The sequence below is a fragment of the Labrus bergylta genome, chromosome 2 (assembly GCF_963930695.1).
Source record: "Labrus bergylta chromosome 2, fLabBer1.1, whole genome shotgun sequence".
NCBI lineage: Eukaryota > Metazoa > Chordata > Actinopteri > Labriformes > Labridae > Labrus > Labrus bergylta.
In genome coordinates this window covers 15813569-15829733 of record NC_089196.1, presented here as the reverse complement: position 1 = coordinate 15829733, position 16165 = coordinate 15813569, and the positions used below count along the sequence as shown (strand labels likewise).

General features: G+C 39.8%; 1 protein-coding gene across 1 annotated transcript; it reads right to left on the bottom strand.

Moving 5' to 3' along the window:
• Positions 1 to 898: 898 nt before the first annotated feature.
• si:dkey-98f17.5 (uncharacterized protein LOC569123 homolog) lies at positions 899 to 15669 on the bottom strand. The gene is made up of 12 exons (XM_020649882.3): positions 15496 to 15669; positions 13844 to 13955; positions 12944 to 13037; positions 12406 to 12460; positions 7372 to 7512; positions 7122 to 7282; positions 6925 to 7023; positions 4517 to 4662; positions 4175 to 4346; positions 3943 to 4055; positions 3384 to 3471; positions 899 to 2144 (listed from the first exon to the last, which is right to left on the bottom strand). The coding sequence occupies exons 1-12, from the start codon at positions 15605 to 15607 to the stop codon at positions 2091 to 2093; spliced, it is 1347 nt and encodes a 448-aa protein (XP_020505538.1). The 5' UTR covers positions 15608 to 15669; the 3' UTR covers positions 899 to 2090.
• Between the last annotated feature and the right edge of the window lie 496 nt (positions 15670 to 16165).

Genomic DNA, 16165 nt, shown 5'->3' with positions numbered 1-16165 from the left:
AATACAAGCAATACTGGATTCAAGATGTATCTACCTGTACACTTTGTTAATAAGAAGCCAAGAATGGGCATGGCAATTTCCTTTTATACAAATAACAAATAACATTGTATATAGCTGTAATCCTGAATGCACTGTAACAAGAATAAGAGAATACACTTTTCTAAGCTTCTATAACAGGTTTGGTTAAATGCTCACATACAGGCCTTGGATCTGCATGCAATAATTGACTATGATAAGAGTTTAATCAAATAAGCCCCTTAAAAAGAGAGTTTTGATTCTAGAAATGCATTAGCACACAAATCTGAAACCTGCTAACAACAAACTGCATAATGACTTGAAGCAGAACCGTGAATGCAGCTTTGATTGGCCTACTAACACACACACACACACACACACACTAAGCTTTAATTTGTTATACAGTAAATGAGAGTTTCTAGGATTACAACCTTACCTCTTTGTAATGGCTGCCTTTCTCATAGATGGCACAAATTTAAGTATAATTGTGTTTTGATCACATACTAGTGCTTGCTCAATAGATTCATGTTTTTTTTTTCTTCCTAACAGATAACCCCTTTAGATGATTCTTATAGGAGCTTCAGGACATTTGGCATAGCTGGAATATTCTTTGTTACTAACTCAGGGAACTGAGCTTTATGGTTTGGGTTTTTTTTTCCAACTAGAAATGAGTTTTTTGCTTGAATCTTTTCTCCCCGACACATTCATATTTGTTCACAACTGCTTGTAATGGCTGTAGAGCTGATGATGATTGATTACATCCTGAAATGCTGCTGATGATCCCAAAATGCTTGACAAAGTCTTTTAAAAAAGAGAAGCCTGGGGGTGGCATTTTTTTTTTTTTAAACTAAACTTTGGAATAAAAGTCTTCAAACAATGCTACTAACGTTTTTACGTATTTTATTCTCCACAGACAATAATTTACAAGTCATAGGAAATGTTTTATAAGTTTCAAGGATGTGAAAGAGCACAGCGTGCAGCTTTATAACATGTTTCTTTCTTTGAGGCTTTAATGGCAAAAAAAAAAAAGATTTCTAGAAAAGCCAGGTAAGTCAAACTTTCTTATAAGAACAATTTTTGGAAGATGTCGACAGAATATGGTAAGTCACACACAATTGAAAAATAAATGAAGCATCATATAAAATGATTCTCTTTTCTAAGCATCTTACACACACACCACACAAACTGATAGTGTTCAGGCCGTAGAGTTTGTGTACATTATTTGTCTACGCACAAACATTGGAGTGAAGGCAGTGAATAGTGGTGTAGTCTTAAAAGTAGTTTTTCATGTAGGTACTGTAAACATGAGTAGGCTCAGTGAGGACTGGCAGATACATATCAGTGCTGTAAATAGACATTATTGTTCACCAGTTTAAATTCACTGTTGTATTAAGTATTTCAATCACATAATGGACTGTGGTTCATATGACCACTAGTCATTGTTCATATTTAAAAACAACAGTAGATCAGAGAATATTTGGAGGCAGGAGACAGCTTAAAGCTCTTATTTATATAAAACAATGTGATAAAAAGTTTGACTGTAATGCCCGGGAAGTTTTCAGAGCATCAGCTGTTGTAGTATTGCTATATATAGGACCTTCTCTTATATTGCACACACAACATGACCCACTTCAGGACGGTGCGATGAGATTTGAGGAACAAGACGACAACAAGAACAGGCTTCATCCTAGAAGAAACACTTGCTGGCCACAAGTTCCTTTTGGAGATTAAGAAAAAAATCCTTTTGCAAACACTAATGTGTACGTTTGACATAACTGTGCTATAAAAATTCACATTCTGAGTTTTTTGTCAAACGACTACAATCACAGTTTCTCCTGTACTGACGTATAAAAGCCCTTTTGAGATTTTGAATACTGAAACTCTTGAGATGAGAAATGTTGGCAGTGAACTCTGCAGCATTAGAGGTAACACCTGCTAACTGAAAGGATAAACATCACATTATTTGGTGGATGCTCATGTCTTAAAAATTCCACCTGAAACCATAATAAGTAGCAAATGTTACATAATGTGGCATTCAACACACATCTTGAAACAGTCTCCAGTTTACCCAGGGGTCAGAGGTCATATTCGGCTGCGCACTGCTGGAGGTACCATTCATACAGTTTCCCCTGTGGAGGAAAAATTTACTGTGTGAGATGTGTCCAAAATCACAAATGAACAGCTGAGCAACAAATGAGCAACTTCTATATTAAAGGAATGTAACAATACCTTAAAAATCAATAAAAATATGGACAATATAAATCGATTAAACCAAAAATATATTATATAATAACACTGCAAAAGACAGATGAATGACAAAATAGCGCAACTAACATGATGCAGCACAAAGCACAGCGCTATGTTGCGAGCTCGAGACACCAGGAACATATTAATAAAATATGCTGGGAAGCAGATTGGAAACTTCCCTCACCCAAACGAGGGCAAGACATATTGAAATGACTACATGTATTGTTAATGTAATGATTATGTCCGATGATTAACGCATTAGAGCCAGCTGTAATGACCCAAAAAAAGATGTACATTTATATTAGGCGATCAAAAGACGGTTGTTCAGTGTCTTCCAAAAGCTTTCTGTGCTTCAATGTCGGACACACAGACTGTACCGGTGTATTTAAACAGATTCTCATTATGTGTGCTATAGATGTATTTACTGTAAAGGTGTATTTATCTGATTTGGGATTTGTTCTAAAATCTACAAAGACTCTTAAGGCTCAGGTAAGAAAAGATAAAAGAAACATTTGTTGATACATGCCCAATATTTACAGTCTTTAGGATTGCAAACTGTGCACATGGATAAGCAATCTGTGTACACTTTGCTATTTTTGCAAACTGTGCACTCAGTTAACAAGTCCTACGGGACAGTTTACAAAATCATGCCCACAAATTGCAATCCATTGTCACTGATACTAAGCAGTGCACAGATTTACAACTGGCTTTTTATTTTGTCTTACCTGAGCCTTCAGGAGCTCAGTGAAAGTATTTTGTTTATGTTAAATACATTTTTCCAAAAGGTCTTTCGTAAGACGTTATCATATACATTTTTTATTAGAAAAAAATATGAATTGGTTTGTTAGTAACTATAATAAGAATAGTTCAAAAGTATTACATACAAATCAAGAATAAAAAAGTATATATTGTGTTTTTTTCACTGGCAGAGAATTAAATGAAATAACCTAATTTTTTCATAACCTGACATCAATTTAATTTATTTACAAAATTTATAAAATCAGAGAAAATCTGGATTAAATGGTATCGTAAACTCAGTGTCATGATACGTATCATATGGTGAGATCAGTGTAGCGTTACATCCCTAATATTAGACATGGCATAGTAGAATAAAATCTAACCTTCTTTGTTTTGACGATGTCCTGGATATATTCATTGTACTCTGCCATCAACTTCTTCTCCTTCTTCGTCAGAGTCTTATTCCCCCGGCTGAGAATGAAGAGCATCACAAAAATGTTCACTCAGCATTTCAAGAATCATTATCTGTGTATTTGTGAGTGTGTGTCTGTGTGATCTACAGCTTGACACATTTGTCTAAGAGGCAAAGATGTATATCATTTAAGATCAGTATTTAATGTTAAGTAACCTGCTTTAATAAGCTGGTCCTGAACCAAATGGCCATCACAAGTTGTGCTTCAATTTATATATTTGTCATTGATTCACCTGAGGATGATTCCCTCAATTAATCGATGGTTCAGAATTTTAAAAAGAGTTCACATCTCTAATATCCTACAGTTATTTCATTAAATGGCTTATTTATTTGATCAACAGTTTAAAAACATATTCAGTGAACTTGGGGGGGTGGGGGGACAGATCATCTTCAAAACCAACAAGCAAAGCAAATCTATGTTTGGTGTTTCAATAACACAGTTTTGTGTCTGTTTGTACTTTAACACTCACCCTGCAAAGTACTTTGCTAGGAACAGCAGAAGGTAGCAAAAAGCTCCAAAGATGAGGACAAACACAACTTGTCCATCTTCTGGTATCCAGTCCCATAAAAACATCACTATTCCCTGAGAGATACATGTTGAATAGACACACAGAGACCCTGGTTCACAATGAAATGAAATGACAATCTACTGTGACGTTATCTGTAAGGTGTAAAAAAAAAAATATTGCCAGTGTGACTCACTGTGAAGATGGAAACCGTCTGAGCCGGCCCTTCACCAAGCAGCTCATCCAGCTGCTCTTTGGAGATGGTGTTCACAATGAAGCTGAGGATGAAGAGGGTAGGGAGGACAATACCCAGTGCCCCACAGAGGAACGAGTGAAGACGGACGCTTTTGTTGTGCGTCGCGTCAGCCCTGCATGCGCACAAAAGAAATCTGGTTTTAATATCACATTTTCTGCAGAGAGTAATATCTGTCGACTCTTATCTCCGGCTTTGCAGGAGGCATCTTGCATCAGGGTTAATTAGCTTTAGTTGTAGCCTGAACACAGTGAAACACGGCGTGCTGTATGTCGAGAGTCAAACCTGTCTTTCTCAATTCTGCTGCTGATCGTGGAACAGATAAGGTCACAGTCTTTCTCCAGCTGATCCAAAGTCTTCTGAACAGCCTGGTTTATGGTCTTCTCGATGGTCTGACACACTCCATCGATCTGGTTCACACAGCGGCTCGGCTGGAAAACACAGGAAAAAGTGCATGATTTATTTTATTTTTTACTTGATTTTTTTATAAAGGAAACATTCAATATATAATCACAAAACCATATTAAACCTTCAAATACCAGGGCAGAGACCGTCAGTGTACTTTTATTTTATGGTGTATCTTTGTGTTGAGATCCTTCTGGTTTTCTGGACTAAAGGATAAAGTTTGGTCACAACGCCAAAGGGTTTAAACTTGATCAAAGAAAAACACTGGTGTCTTTCATTCTGAATCCAAACCCATCATACTGTTTGTACTGATATTGTTGAGCAAGAAAACAGTTTTCTACAACATAAAGGAGAGTTTCTATTTTTCTCATCATTTGTTTTCTAAGGACCGATTTGTTATTTTATTGAAGTTGTAAAGGACTGAATGAAAAGAAAAGAACAACAACAACAGCATCCTCTTTGGAATAATTGTTCAAACATGTTCAGATGTGTATCTCAAAAAGGAAAGGTCTGGAAGCTTTGACAACAAATGCTGCTTCTAACTCTAATCCTGAGGGTGTTTTGACTGACGCTTTGGTCACTCTGCAGGAAGTTAAGCTGCACTCGCTCAACAAGAATAAATTGGACTTCTGCAGGAACGCACAAATCTACCATCAGTGGTGGAGCTTTGTGGTTGTAGATCACAAGATGGTGCAGCAATAATTCAAGACTGGAGCTGAAAATGTAAAAGGTGGCTGATCCGGGGCCATGGTTTACAACCCCTGCCCCCCCCCGAGTAGATAAATCTCTCATTCATCTTGTTGCAAAATTAATCATGCTGTTCCAGCCATCAGGAGCCACCAGGAAACCTGGAACGGAGAATTTACATTCAAAAGCAATCAATGGCAGTTCAACCCCAAAGGAAGCAGAGAGCTTTAAATCCTGACCTGAGATCAGACCCGGTCTGACGTCTAAAAGAGGAAAAGAAAGAAAAGAAAAAAAAAGGCTCCTGTCTTGTGAGGGATACTTATTAAAGGGATACTTCACCCGCTGAAAAATGAACTGTACTGACATTGGGTCATAGATGTAGTAGAAATGTGAAATACATTTTGAAGTTGGTGCCTTCTTGGCCGTGAAAAGGCAGAAAGTGTCTTTTTGACTCATGTGGATGAGAGACACCAAATCCCAGAATGCACAGCACCGCAGGCCACTCCCACTAAGGTCAGGTTTAGAGACATGTTTACTTCAACACATAAGGCCGTTTCCTCAACTGATTCAGAGATTTCTTCCAGATGGAATCGGTATTTTGGAAATTCCTGGCAGAAAACAGACTCTATGTCTGTGTCCATAGGCAAACAGTGAGAGCACCAACACTACCAGTCCACCCCAGCTCGAGCCGGCCCGGGCTCCTTGTCCTCACCGCCACCGACAGGCAGGCATTATGTCTCTGCTGCTGAGCTGGCAGCGGCCGGCGCCGTCCAGCAATATAGCAATATAGCGGCGAGACGGTTGCTGCTGACAGGCTGGTTTTGTTTCTCGGCTGCTGAGGCCAGCGGTGGCCCCGGCCTGTTAGCATAGCTTCCAAGCAATATGGCAGACGTTACGTTTCGATTCTGGGAGTGAGTTCCCACCCACTGATCTGTGATTGGTCTGTAGCTTCAGTGGTCGAACTAGGAAATAGGTTGAACGAGCATTGTAGTTTCACCCCGCTAACCGCAACAGCTTCCAGTGACACAAAATGACGATTTTTGCATCACTGGAAGCTCCTTTTCAGACATAAAAATACAAAGATTTCCCATCTCAGGGGAAAATGAGGGCGGGATGCACGACCATTCAAAAATACTACCAGGTTTCTAACGATACAAAGCTTAATGCAAATGGTTGAAGTATCCCTTTAATGTATTTTTGTGTACAAAATGGATATGTATGAATAAGTTAAGGGATGAGGATCATTTCATGGATGTATATGTAAGTCATATGGGAAATACATAAGGAAGGATTGGATTCTCAGTCCAATTACAAGCGTTCCAATCACATCTGGAGTGAGGCCACATGCATAAACTTGAAGTGTATTGCTCTAAAAGCTTTAAAGAAGGAGACGTGTTTCTCTACTTAGTCATATGGGGGAAGGCTCTTGCTTGTAAGAAATAAAAGTCAAGTAAGTACCGGTAAGTGAAACAAGTGCATCCTGGTATTTGATACTTTCTTTTCTTGGCAGACACAGTTTTTTTCAGATGCCATGACAAACTAGACAATCTCAAAATGTTAACTATCAATCACAGAAACATTAAGCAAGCAAACAGTCTTACCTTCTGTGGGTTGGGTATGTATATAGTAGGCATATCAAAACCACATTTGTTAAGACCTGGACGGCGACACAGTTCCTGGACTATCTGCATCATTACCCTCTGAGAAAAAAAAACAAGGACATTTTATTGAGGTTAACTTAAATTTTTACAAGATCAAATCCATTTGTTTTAAAAAGACACATGATCATTGGACTAACCTGCCTGTCCGTTTCCTTCCCGGCTTCATCTGCCTTGCTGAGATAGAACAGCAGTTTGTCTCCACATTTCTCACTCAGCTGCTCCACGATGTTGAGTGTGCGCTTGCAGAGCGCCTGACCCATCGGGTCGAAGAACACAAACACCAAATCAGACTGTTCACCTGCACCAAAAAAAGAAAAAAAGACATCCATTAGAGAGACAAAAATTGCTTTAGAGTAGAAAGTGACACTTACAGATGCAAAGACATACCTAGCCAAGTGATGGCACTGTTGACATTAAAAGGGTAGACCATGTCCCCGTCCACCAAACCCGGCGTGTCCACAAATGTAACCAGACTGAACTTCTTCTGTTTGGAGGTGGAGATCTCAGCAGACAGATAGTCCGTAACACCTGGAATAAACACAAACAGTGCGTGTGTGCAGGTGCTTCCCTCGGGATAAACTCATAATAGAACACTGATGATGAAATAAAAGCTGAGTCCCTGCAGGAAGCTGTCACCTCTAATGACTGTATTACTGTGTGCTACTGGAAGCCGCAGTGCGGTCAATACTTGAACCCCTGAGGGAGGACGGTGACACTAAAGATCAAGAACACTTTCAACTGTTCTCGACTTCAATGCTTGCGTTTTTCCGGAAGTGTGCATTTGTATTTTAAATCGCAAAATGTACTGAATGATCCGAGATAAGATCATGTACTTTATCGTACTACGTAGATGCACGAACACATGGGAGAACGTCTGGCAGTAGGCCACACCCTAACTGATAAAATGTCCAATCGAAAGCTTAAAAACATTAATAACTAATGTGTTTTTTCACAGTTCCCTCTGCGCTGATCTGTTGTCATGGTTACACACACAACAGCTCTTCAACTGGCAGCTTTAGCGTGGGGCGTGGGACATAAAGCTAGCCAGTGAAGAACGACTGTGAGGCAACGCACTGTGAGGTTACGAGACACCAAAGCAAGCCACATACAGGTCCCCCTGAAACCCTGAGTCTGAGCACCAGAACAGGATCACTATTCAGACAAACACCAACTATGAACAGAATAAACCCCACCCACATCCACCAACACACAACCTCATCTTTGCTCCACATCCCCCACACATACATACAGGCCCGGGATGAGACTGAGGCTGTTTCATAGGAGGAGGCAGGTGTTAACAGGCAGCACAAATCACATCATTGTACTGCAGAGAGCAAAGCTGCTGCTGCTGCTGGAGCACATTAGCATTCCCTTATGTTTTTCTTACATCAGCATGGACACATCATCAACGCATATGCTTCTTTCAACACCTCCTAGAAGTATATTCCAATTGTCTTGCAATATTTAGATATTACTTTGTGCAAAAGGCGACAGGATGGCTGTTGCTTTCATGCATCAAACATTAGATGGAGAAATCCTTTCATTCGCTCTCTAGAAGGCTGCTAATCTTTACTTTCCCTCTTCAGAATCATTTAAAATATACACATGCATGCATCTTAACACAACCCATGAAAGAAATACAACACATGCCAGGCTTTTTTTCTTTAAAAGTGAAGCGAAGAGAGCGATGCTTGCCATGCGTGCTAAGTTCCTCAAGTGGCTGTAACTGAGAAGGCTACGCTGGAGATCTCATACACGAGGAAAAGGGCAAAGGCTGCCATAATGCTGCATTGACCAAGACTAAAAAAAGAACGTGTTGGACAAACAGTTCAAACAAGACACAATGCACATTTCACTTAAGTGCAAGGGCATAGAAAACAACCACATACAAACAAAATTAGACATTTCACCTGTGAGGTTAAAACTCTCACGCAGCCTGACCTCATGACAACAGGTTGCAAAGTTTAAGACAAAAATACAGAGTTACACGTCCTTCATGCTAAGCCTGGAATGACATTAAAAAGTACTTCCATGCACATCCCGAAAGAGAACAAACTGTAAAATCAGCTGCTACTCCCACATAAATATAAACGCTGCTTTTTTGATGAGTCATCCTCAGCTGCTGTGACAGGTGAACAATTTCCTGATAGAGTGGATTTTCAGAGGCAGAGATGAGCTTCAGATAAGAAGATTTCCAGCTGTAGATGGGTGATGTTGTGCAAGTGTCAGGCCTGCGGTGTAGAGCTGCTGCTGCTGCTGCTGCTGCTGCTGCTGCTGAAGTCGGGGCTGAGGCGTCTCTAACGGCTGTGACATTTCTCAGCAGCTCCTCCTGACTCCACTGCACTGCTGTCGATGGGGCGTGTGACTCACAAGCCATACCGTGAGCGCTCCCAGTCCGCACCCAGTGAACCCTCGCTCTCCACACTTAAACTGTCAACACACACACACACACACACACACACACACACACACACATTGCTCCCCTCCCCCTCAGACAGAAGGCACACCCAGACTCTTCCTCACGACCACCTCAACATCCAGAAGCTTCAGATCACTGCTGCTGCTGCACAGCGAGCTGAGAGCGATAGTCTAGGCACAATGTGCTGTAATCATGTCACACTTTCTTCCATGTGAGAGGAATCTCAACAGGGATCACATCTCAGAAACTACTTGCACAGATGTAACAGGAGGGGAGCAGGATTCTGAATTAAAAGGTAAAAACTTGACACGTCAAAGAATGACTCAGCGTTGAGTCATCAGAGTGAAAGCTTAAATCACGAGAGACATGGGATAAGCAATAACATAAATAAATAGTCATAAGAAAGCACATGGTGGAGGACATGTTTTAATGCTCCTATGTGAGGAGTTTTGTATTTGTTTTGAAACAGATAACTCCTGATGCTTCTGAATATTCATGTGACAAGATCCATATTTCTATGCTTTTATCATTAATGCCTAAAACCACTGCCATGGGGGATGGAGTCAGACGAATTGATCCTTTTTGGACGCAGCAAACATTTACAGAGGGTGATATGAAATCACAAGACAACTTCTACATTCCAGGAACAAAACCAGCAAAGAAACAAGAGAAACCACTCCGTCCACATGGGGGACAGGGGGGCAAAGTCAGCACAAACTGAAGGTTTCTCACTGTGACTTTAAATTGAGCTTACTTTATGTGAAAAGCAACCTCACTCAAGCTTTTTGTATTAGCTGGGTCGCCTGTGTAACCCACACACATCAGGGCTTTTCATCTTAATTAGTAACCAGGCCATACAGGAAAATAACCAGGGGTACAGTATAATGTTAAGAGATACCAGCTCCATCTGGAGAAATGAGTCCTGTCATGTGCACCCCATAAATACTTTGGTTTGTTACTTGTTGTGGCTGGCAAACTGAATACATTGTGATAGAATCTTGTGTCTTTTGGGCTTTAAAGAGACATTTTAAACCTTTTTATTAGCTTAAAGTTGACTAATGTGAGATTGCTGTGAACTGACAGCACACCATTCAAAATGAGGCCACACTCAGCAAATGACAGGTGCCCATATAGCACATATATGTGCCCATATAGCACAGAGAACATATATAGGACCTACAGTATGAACCGTGCTCTTGGTTCAGACACTACATTCTGTGGTTTGGCTGACTCTCAGGCAGCACATGTAATCATTATTAATCAAGTCACATTGAATTTGTTTGTATATTAAAATATGATTTCCATATTCTTACCGCCTACTCCGTGTAAACACATCAAACTATCACCAAATACGTACTGGATAAGCTGCAGACAGTGTTAGGGTCTTATGACTGAGGTGATGAATTAATGTTGTGAACACTTAACCTCATTTGCAACTATCTCAAATGAAACATCATGCTTCATAATGATAATGCTTTTGGTAATGCTTAACAGATCACAAGCCTCCATAATGTATTCTTTGACCAGATGGGGGCAGCACATATCAGGCTGAAAAAATAACCCTTTGAAGTTCTTTTTTTAACATATTAAAGATGATTTAACAACAACAAGAGAAAAAAAAGAAAGAAAGGATGAAACAGGGTTTTCTTTCATCCCAAAAAAAAGTCATCTTTTAAATCCTGGGCTTAAAAAATACTTTTTGACAATTTTTTGATACATTTCCTTAAACCAGTGGCGTCCAAACTTTTTTTTTTGCGGGCCAAAATTGTCGTGTTAGAATCGCTCGCGGGCCACAGGTTTTGTTTTTTAAAATATAGTTTGTAAAAATAGGAAGGCTTTGTAGATCAGAATCAAAAGGCTCGCTAAAGAAACCCTTTAATAAAAGGAAAGCTTTCTGCATTTAGCTCAGGTCATTAAACGGTTAAACAACAGTCCGCTTGTTTGCAAAAACTTTGCATAAGTTTTTTTTCATAGTTTACAAAAAAATGTGGAAAATAGTAAAAGCTGTAGATTTAAAAAAAACAACAACATACATGTTACTGAACATTTTCTATTTTAGGAATATTGTTCAGCCCTTGTTAACATGAAAAAGAAAACTAAGATAATGTGCCAATCTCAATCAAGGCCTCGGACCAAAATCTTCTGATTCTTCATTTGAAGTCACAAGCCACAAAAAATCCCCTCAAGGGCCGCACCCCTGCCTTAAACTATGTTAAACTGATTTGTATAGTATCCAGTCATCATTGTAGTTTGATTCTGAATATGATAAACGAACTGAATGAAAGTGTGGATTCAGTTATAAGTGTCGAACAATAAACTGCAGAGAGAAAGAGAAAGAGAGAGAGAGAGAGAGAAAGAAAAGAGAGAAACAGATAGAAAGAAGGTGATCCAGCTCAAAGAGGGACCCTGCAGTGATGCAGTGTACGCTGACAGGGCACTGGCAGGACGTTGAGTAAAGCACAGGTAGCTGGTGGTGAGCCTGGAGAGAGCTGGTGTGCAGCATGGAGCTTTCCACAGTGTCCCTCTGAGAGCTGGAGTTGTTTCTCTCATTCTCTCTCTCTATCCCTCTTAATTTCTCTCTGGATACTATATGAATCATTATTTAAAGTAGAAGACGGTGCATCCATTACATTGGTGATCATTTGTTTGATGTGTTTAAAGAGAGTAAGTGAGAAAAACACTGAAATCCAGTCATAATACCTCCAAACATCCCAACAGCTCCTCTCATGAACAGCAGACAGCTGTATGAGAAAGAGAAGAGATCCCAGCACTGTATACATACAGCAAACGGCTGTCACTGTATACGGCTTATTTGTAAGCTTGATATGGGGGTTTACTGCGGTGCTGATCTTAACAACACAGCAGAGGAGAAAACAAGCTGGTTTCAGTATTCAAGGCAAATTCACATAAAGCGGCTCCTAATCAAGAATGAGTTTTAGCATAGGACTAGCATGCACTTTAAAAAGACGTTTCTGATGCTGAAACATGAAGAAAAGACTCACCTTTAAACTCAAGGAGTGGCCGAAAGTGAGGGTAGAGATGCAGCGTTGCATTTCCCTGTGAAAGAGTGACAAAACAAAGACAGTCACATGGTGAGATAAATGTTTATGTGCAGCTAGTCTAAGTTACAACGGAGTATGCTTTCCTTTCTCAATACTTTGCACTCAAGCTCAGTGCACGTTCTTAAAGATTTTTCTGTATGTAGGAGATAATCCTTCTGCTCTGTGTGTGTGTGTGTGTGTGTGTGTGTGTGTGTTTCTATTCAAAGCCTCTTATTGGAGCAGCCTACAGAAAGAGAAATCACCACTGACTGCATAAAGGCTGACATCGGACATATATCGGACTACAACTTCAGATTGCAAGTCAAGAACTAAACTGAATATGAATTAGCGACAGTCAAGAACACAATTAATGAAATTGAAGCATGCAAAATAAAGCTGCTTGTTGTGTTTTCATGCATAAGTTGGTCGATCTGTGTAAAAGCTTTTAATAACGTTGCATATTAAGTCTGTCATTAGAAGTGATGGTTGCTCTTCTTACCGTCAGTGATTCTCTTTTACGACCACTTGTGATGAACGTGAAGCCCTGAGTTTCGATGGCGACGCCAGCTTTCTGTATGTGCTCTTCAACGTACCTGAAACCACAGCAATCCACATCAAAGACAGCTGCAGCAACCATTTGTTCCTTTCATCTTGTATTCACAGTGCAAGAGTACAAATTGACATCTTCATATTGCTCATTTTGTCCAACTGTCTGACTGTCTTATTTACTTTTCATTTACATCGAAAAGGGAAGCTTCAATGCATGAATACAGCAATCTGTCATTTATCACAGCGTGTCAATTGGTTTAACATCTATTAAACTAAAAAATGTTTAATCACTTTAAAAAGACCAGTTTATTAATAAGAGGACTTGTTGAAGAGTGATTTGAACTCAGAACAAACAGACTTTCTTGTCCTCTCCAATCTGTCAGATCTCAGAACTAAACTTGAGAACTGTCAGGATAAACATCTAAAGTATTTGCATAAAATAAGAGTATAACATTCATACACTGATGGTAGTGATTGCTATGTAGTATCATCCATCAGAAGTAACTAATCCCATTCATACACCGCCACATTAAGTGTTTTACCCAAGGACACGTTACTCAGCTGGGAATTGAACCCTCAACCTTCCGGTTGAGAGTCAATGACTCTACCAACTGAGCCACAACCGCCCAGTATGTTTTTATTCTCATGCAAATGTTGATTATCGTAAAACTCAACACTAGAGCGTAAATATTTCCCTTCAACTGAGTGCTGCAATATCAAAAAAATAAAACATAAGCTACTTATTTAAACAGCATCACGGTTTCTTAAATGATAGCAAATCCCTCAATGACTCGAGTGTAGCATTTAATTCCTAAAGGCCACAGATCCCATCAAAAGAGAAATGTTTTACCAGTTAATGAAGGAGCTCTTCCCTGCAGAATGGTTACCCATTATCATCACTATTATCTTCTTCCTGGGAGGCAGGAGACACACTCCCAGGCTGCTGGCAATCTTCACCAGGCCTGAAAACACACAAAAACATGAACACACAATAAGCAGGGCATGGAGAAGTTAAAGTTGCATCATCACAATGCAATGTGTTACATCAACTATATACACATAAGAAAAGAGAACTACTGGGTGCTCAATACATCTTTGTAGACAGCAAAGTAACTGTTGACTATTTTGATTTACTTGAGTTATTCTTCAAGTAAAAACGGTGAAAATACTGCCACACATGTACAGCTTCAGATACAAATGTGCTGCCTTCCTTTGCCATAAATCAATTTATATGAATAAATGGTAATTCAGCAATAGTTTTGACATGACCCATATTCGAAGACATCACCTTGATCTCTGTGAAGTAGCATTGTTTGTCCCTATACGGACATTTAATCAACATTATATCTAAAAAGATATATAATAATGAGAAGCATTTAGAAAAATGCCCATTTACTCAAGATGTTTTTTGCTTTTTTTTCCTTCTACATTGATCCCTGAACTTGTAAGAAATCCTGGATAAGGTTTAGAGATGCTATACCAGAGTGATATACTGAAAATCTAACAGCTGTGCAATGAAACCAGTTTGCTGAATGGTTATTTCAGAGTTGTAAGGCAGCCCATACTGGCATCTGAATAAATCGTACTTTTTTTTAAGTTTGTGCCTCTTAATCATTTCCAGAAAACTTCCTGAAATGAAGTTTTATATTACCTGTTAAGAGTGTCAGTCAAAGGTGAAACTGTAGTCAAGAACGCTCAAAATCATACAAACCCGTTTCTTTCTCTTGTGTTAGTTAACCATGACAAGGGCTGCAACAAATGTTTATTGTCATAACTCACATGGAATGATCATGTGTTTTTTTTTATTGATCTGGTGTTTTGGGGGATATTTTGGATCATTATTTCTACAAGCCCAAGGTGACACCCTTAAATGTTCCTCTTGTCTACAACCTCAATATATTCAGTGAAGTGACATAGGGGAGTAAAGAAACAAAAATACATTTTGTCACATATCCAAAACGAACTCATAATTAGCTTAATACTTGACAAAAAAAAAAAAGAAGTGGTTTGATGATCAACTGTATAATGCAGCTACTGTAACAATATTAGTGTAAAAGTTAGACAGGACACAGTGCGGCTCCTCATTGACTCTGAGCTCTGAAACGCTCAGTGAACTTCACAGTATAAAAGACGTATTGTTGTACACCTTCCAGCACACAAAAGAGACATGTTGTTGGTTCAGTCCTAGCCCCTCTGGGCTCAACAGTTTGCCATACAACATGGTGCAGGGGTGTTACCTGACAGAGTTGAGGCGCTGCCCTGCTGCAGGCTGCAGAAAAGCCTCAGTTATCAATGTTATCAGTGACCCGACAGCTGCTGCAGACCACCAACAAGTCCCCACCTCATACCTACAGGCTTTCACTTTTAACACCATCTCAAACTTCAGAGTCTAACTGATCCACAAAGTTATATAACAGCACAACTAGGCTTGCTTGTTTCTGCTGCATGGTCTTCACCAACTTGAAAGGTTGGCTCGTTTTAACCTGGTTGTTGAATATTTACCGTTTTCGCTGTCGACATACAGACTGTGGCATTCTTTCAGGATCCTTTCCCCCGGCGTAGTGATCGCAGACTCCAGGGGGTTTGCCACAGACCGAGGCTTTCTGCCCGACATTATGACCACCAGCCACCAGCCGCCTCTCAGCGGGTCCCCATAAAACCTCCGGGGGAAGAGTGTCAGTGTCGCACATCGGGCTCCTGTGCGGATGAAGCGCCCTCCAGCGGTCAAACCCTGACATCACACGAGCAACAGACTAAACATGAACAGTGGAGTCTCATGATATTCTATTAAAGAGGACATATTATATATAAATGAAACATCTGTGCTGTGCTTTGGTTAAAATATAACATGAATCAGGCCTCAGAGGAGGTTTGTGACCCTGTATAAACCAGCTCTCTCAAAACGCTGCGTTTTGGTGTGTTTGTCTCTTTAAATGCAAAGGAGTCCGTGGGTGGAGCTATCAGGGGAGGGGATGTTTTTATTTTTTTATTTTTTTATTTTTTTATCAAAATCCCACTGTGACATCACAAGGTGAAAACTGGGCACTTTTCTCTGTTTTGTAGACTTATGCAGACCACAAATTAAGGACTGGATGGGTTTATTTCACATTTTGTGGGTCGGTAGACACTCAGGTTACCCACAGTTCAAAGTCACTGTAAAAGTGGATTCATA

Excerpts from the sequence above, each read along its gene's own strand:
- si:dkey-98f17.5 (XM_020649882.3), bottom strand. The coding sequence starts at position 15,607 with ATGTCGGGCAGAAAGCCTCGGTCTGTGGCAAACCCCCTGGAGTCTGCG. Across the intron at positions 12,461-12,943 it reads GTAAAAGAGAATCACTGACG|GGAAATGCAACGCTGCATCT; the intron begins GTAAGAAGAGCA and ends ACTCTTTCACAG. Across the intron at positions 2,145-3,383 it reads ACATCGTCAAAACAAAGAAG|GGGAAACTGTATGAATGGTA; the intron begins GTTAGATTTTAT and ends TTTCCTCCACAG.